The 5193-nt window shown below is 39.2% G+C and overlaps 1 protein-coding gene across 1 annotated transcript in view; it reads left to right on the forward strand.

Moving 5' to 3' along the window:
- Positions 1–3078, forward strand: part of LOC118333805 (potassium voltage-gated channel subfamily H member 4-like) — a 3587-nt gene extending 509 nt beyond the window's left edge. Inside the window, exons 2-6 of the mRNA XM_035669596.1 lie at positions 257–295; positions 1045–1298; positions 1502–1593; positions 1912–1988; positions 2748–3078. Coding sequence (XP_035525489.1) covers positions 257–295; positions 1045–1298; positions 1502–1593; positions 1912–1988; positions 2748–2858 — 573 coding nt within the window. The 3' untranslated portion in view covers positions 2859–3078. The remainder of the gene's footprint in view (positions 1–256; positions 296–1044; positions 1299–1501; positions 1594–1911; positions 1989–2747) is intronic.
- Positions 3079–5193: the final 2115 nt, after the last annotated feature.

Consider the following 5193-nt stretch of genomic DNA (forward strand, 5'->3'; position numbering starts at 1 on the left):
GAGAGAGACGAGGAAAACAAACAAGCATGTAAATGGAAATGATCGCGGCCGAATAATGGAGCTCATTTTATTTATCGTGCGATTAATTGATTTATCGCATATCGCGACAGGCCTAATGTAAACATAATTGTTTGTTTACAGGAAAATTTCTAGGGGCACTTCTAATTTCCAAAGGTGTAATTGCTGGGGTTCAAAAGTTGAATAAATACATGAGGCTGTCTTTTGTAATCCCTGTTGCTTGTTTTTGTTCCTGCAGGGCCACAGCCCGTTCACAAGGTCCCACAGGCTTTCCCATGTGAGTTTAGTTCAGCCTTCTTCTTTCAGAGGTGGTATTATTCATTTTTCCACAAGACATGGTTTCCTTCACAAACTTGGTTTTTAGGGGCTTGTGTCTAATCTTTCATTTAAACTCCTTTGTTTTTCTGGAACATACTGTATTGCTGGTGATTACCATAGGAGAGTTTGTGCAAGGACTTCCCCTACAGGTTGAAACTCATTTGGAGAGAGCAGTTAAGACCCCGGAGTTAGCTCGCTAACTGGGTCACTAGCTCTCCTAATGGGAAACCTTTGAGACCACTTGTCTCACTATGTACTGTATGCTGTATGCCCCGCCTTATTTGTCTATTGTTAAAATACTGTTTACAGTGCTTTCTTGGTCGGATATGAAAAGTTAAATTTAATATAAAACCAGTTGTTTTTACTCACAAGCACGCAGGCAGCTTGTGGTTAGAGCATAAAATATTTGTGACAGTATTAAAGTAATATAATTTAAATACTGTCAGCTGTAAATTAAATGATGCAATAATTGCTCTTGATCAACAGCTTTTAAAATAAATAGATTACTCATAAAATGTTATGGAAGAAAGGTATTATTAGTGGCATTTAAAATTTGTTTTCCAACATGATTCCAATATTTAAAAAATCTTTCAGTATTGATGTAATCATTATTCCAGTATTTCCCTTAACATTAAAAAATTTGAGGATTAGTGCACCCTTCATTAGTGAAACTTTTTAATGGTGCTTATTGTATTTGCTGTGTTGTAGGAACCCAGGCTCTCTTTGGAAACAAAGGGGGACGACCCTGATGACTCCTTCCTCCTCTGTCCAGAGACCTGCTCCCGCCGCAGCCTCCTGCTGCCCAGCTCCAGCAGCACTGTTTGCCCTACCCCCCTGGGAAACCTCCAGGGGGATGATCTGCAGTTGCAGCATGGTGGTTTCCAAAACCTCAGTCATGGCCTTCACGGGCAGAGCTCATTACCTCAGCTATCATCAAAAAAAAACCCAGATCTTAATCCCAGGTAGCGTGAAATCTATTATCAAATACAATGTCTACATTAAAAATACACCACACACACACGCGTGTCAACCCCTCCAGACTAGGCTCTTCTCCTCATGTTCAAACCCACATGGGCCTCTGCCCTCAGATGATAAAATAATCCACTGTTACATTTACATAACATTAATTACTCCAGCTTCCCTCCTCTTCACCCCGCCCCGCCAGGGTTGTAGACGGCATGGAAGACAATGGACACACGTTCCATTTCAACGTGGAGCACAGCGGGCCAAAGGCCAGTACAGGAGGCACCACCCAAGGTAGGCCAAACTGCCACCAGCTGCGAGAGTAACCTGGGTGCCAGATGGCTGGAGGTAAACTCAAGAGTTGAAATAGTGGATACAACAATGCTGCGCTGCCTCCTTCTGGGGAAATATGAAAGTGCACAGGAGTGAAATGACAGCTAGGTGTCTGAATAGTCAGAGAACATGTTAAGGGACTGCAGAGGTCAAACCTGAGCGTCAGTCATTTTATGTTTCATATTAATATTGATAAATCCTCTCAGTGGTGTCCTTGAGTTGTGTGTTACTAAGTCAGCTACTGTTTGTGCTAATGTTTTCTCCTCCTCATTTCTCCAGACTCCACACAGTATAATGCCACTCTGCTGCTGGAGACGGAGGAGCTGCGACAGAACTTCATTCAACTCAACCAAAAGGTAAGGTACAGCCCCTCAACCCAAATTAAGACAGATTGCACCAAATATAATGTAGAATCAGCTCTGTGTCCTATTCGTCATTCCTTCTGGCTCCTGTCTGTTAAGTATTTCAGAGAGATTGAAAATGAAATACAGGAATAATTAATCAACTGAAAAATACAACCTGTGTGCTATTTCGACATTAAAGTTTGAGTTCCTGTTTTCAGCGCAGACAAACAAAATCAACTGAATGCTTCTTTCATAGATGCATTTCTGGCATTCTCATTCAATAATCAGCCATGTTTGTACATCTACAGGAAAAAAAAATCCAGTTAGATCAGGTAGACTAATTTTCTGCCACGCATCTGTTCCTGCACTATTAATTTGAATGTGAGGGGATCCAGATGGGCCCAGGTAGGTGCTGTCTGGCGTCGATATTAATTTATTGAGCAGGGCACTCTCTGCAATGCAAAGGATAATCGGGAGTGCTGACTCGACAATCTGATAAGTAAAAAAAAATATTCATGACAACTTAGCTCTGCTTTTGGACCTTCTCTGGCCCCCTTTGCCTCTTGTTTCGCTCCCTTGTTTACAGTTTCTGTCTACTTTCATACCTATTTGTGTCAGAGATTAAACCTTAAAGATAGAAGCTGTTTTATTTGTCCCTCTGTGCTGGGTGTGCTTCATTGGACAGAAATGTTTTTTTATTTATTCTGTTTGTTAATTGTAATAACCAAGTCTTTTAATTACACAACTAAACTGTGTGCACTCTCTACTCAGGTGGACAAATTTAACCAGGAAGTATCTGAGGGTCTGCACTACATAATACACCTCCTCCAGGCCCATGTATCCAGCCCTCCCACAGCCCCCAACACTGGAATATCCTTTTAACCTAGCTTCAGCCTACCAACTCCAACATGAAGGCCATGGCCACCAATAAATAAAGTTCCACGACAGTGGCTTCCAGTATATACTGTATATCTTTTCCAACATCCTCAGAGCAATTTGCAGTTGATAGTACCAGTTACCTCCTTGCATGGTACAATTGTTTATTCTTTTTCCTAAGGAAAAGGTTTTCAAATCAATGTATAAGCATCCTACATGACAACCTGTTGATTGTGTACACATATACTGTATTTGTAAGGCAGACAGGTCATTTTTTATTTTCTGGAAAAGAAACACAGAATAGAGTAACATGTTCTATAAATGACTGCTTAGTTGTAATAGAACATCTCATCAAAGTCAGAAATCCAGTTTAAATGTAAAATAATGAATATCCAACTCCGATTAAAGCTTAGGAACTTTGTGTTAAAGCTTCAGAAAAACTGGACTTAACGACCTATTTCTGTATTGTACATTCATCAAGGTTAGACTTTGTGTTTGACAGGTGGTTGTGCATGATCTGAAACCCATTCTCAAAATATTGTTGCATGTATTCAGCTCTTTATATTTCTATGTACATTTTATTCAAGCTATTTTGCTTTTCTTTTTTCATGTTGGCCTTAAGTACACAAAGATGTACACTCTTCTCAAAAAACATTCATGATTCATGTTTATTTTGAGTTCCATGTCCCTTGGCTCAGTTTCAACAAGTCTCTTGTGTCAACAACACATCTTCCTGTCAGAAAACAGGCACATCAAGTACAGCCTCTAAAAAAATAAAGTCCTGTTTTCTGTTTATGGTGGTTTGATGATTATGACAACATTTGATTTAGCAAGAAACACGTCAAAGAACTGACAGTTTATTTAACTATCAAGGAAATCTTGTGGAAAACAAAACAAAACAATGGGGAAAACATCTCAATATTACATCAGATTTTCAAATCTCTGCTTCACTAGGTTATTATCATTTACATTTTACAATAACATTATTAGTATTCTTAATATGTCTTGTTTGAGTGGCTATGGTGTTATCTGAAGGGTTAATGATCTACCTACGGTACAGTGTGTGTCCTGTAGGGGTGTAAGAGTGTTTTTTCCCAGCATCCATGACTGTCCTTGATGAGTCACTCTGTGAGAAAAACCCAGATGACAATTTCAAAAGTTTGAAATACACTGACTATGCAACAATAAAGGAAGGATTGCACAACAAAAGAGGATAAAAAAGAAGCCTGAGTATCAACTCTCCACAAGGACAATCACATTCATTCAGGTGGGATATGTTTGAGGTTTTGCATATGTGGATTAAATTGTTCTTACATTTAATCGGTGTCTGATCTTCTCACACTTTCCCATCTTTTCTTATACAGAGGCTTCTGTGCAGAGACGTGACATTGTGAAAACATGAAGACTGTGATTCTTGCTCTGTTTGTATTGTTTGCTGTCAGCCAGAGTGAGTTGACCTGCAACCTGCAGTCTATTTTATCTACATTAAAATGAAATTGCAGTGATAGTTTGATTAGGATGTTGAAAAGCTATTTCTTTTTTTCCAGGTGAAGGCTTGAAGTGTAACTGTGGAGGCCTGAAGCACTGCTCAAGCCCTGTGGAAACCTGCTACGGTTCAAACAATGTCTGTGCCAGCGTCATCATTTATGCTGGATCTCGTAAGTGCTTTAGTCTTCACTCAGCTGGAGCAGCATTAACAGGAGGTGGTCACAATAAAGTGAACAGTGACTCCTACTACTAATAATAATAATAAGACGAAGAAAACAGTACTTTCTGTACCATCCTGTCCTTTTCCGTGTTTTCACAGGTCCCAGCTACTTCAAGGGTTGCATGACATCAAATGAGTGCATGATAATGAATCATCCAGGGATTTCATCTGCCTCTTGCTGCAGGACTGATCAGTGCAACAGATAAATGAACATCATCATCATAAACTATCAGCTCTGATAAAATTAAATATTCTGCTGCTCTGTAGTGTCTGTTCTGCTATTCTCATAATAAAGAACAATGTGTTCTAGTTTTTGCTGTTAATGCCTCCTCATTCTTTTATTCCTTTCCGTCTCATTTTTCTCTCAAAAAAATATTTTATTTCTCATCAGAATGTGATGTGCATCCATTGCTCAACAAATCCAGCTAAATGTTATTTATTAGGTGGGATAGTCAGAAACATGTCTTTCTTCTTCTCATACAGAGACATAAAAATAATTAAATCTGATTCTCGGATCCAGGCTTGTCACTGGTGTTACGACCCGGCTCGGAAGGGGAAAGGGAAGCAACATAAACCAGATGGTTTTGGTAATTTAAAGTTATTTATTAAAACAGAGAGTTTAACAAAAGAAAT

Source organism: Morone saxatilis, unplaced genomic scaffold, assembly GCF_004916995.1.
Source record: "Morone saxatilis isolate NCDOM2014 unplaced genomic scaffold, NCSU_SB_2.0 Contig1, whole genome shotgun sequence".
In the NCBI taxonomy this organism is placed as follows: Eukaryota; Metazoa; Chordata; class Actinopteri; family Moronidae; genus Morone; species Morone saxatilis.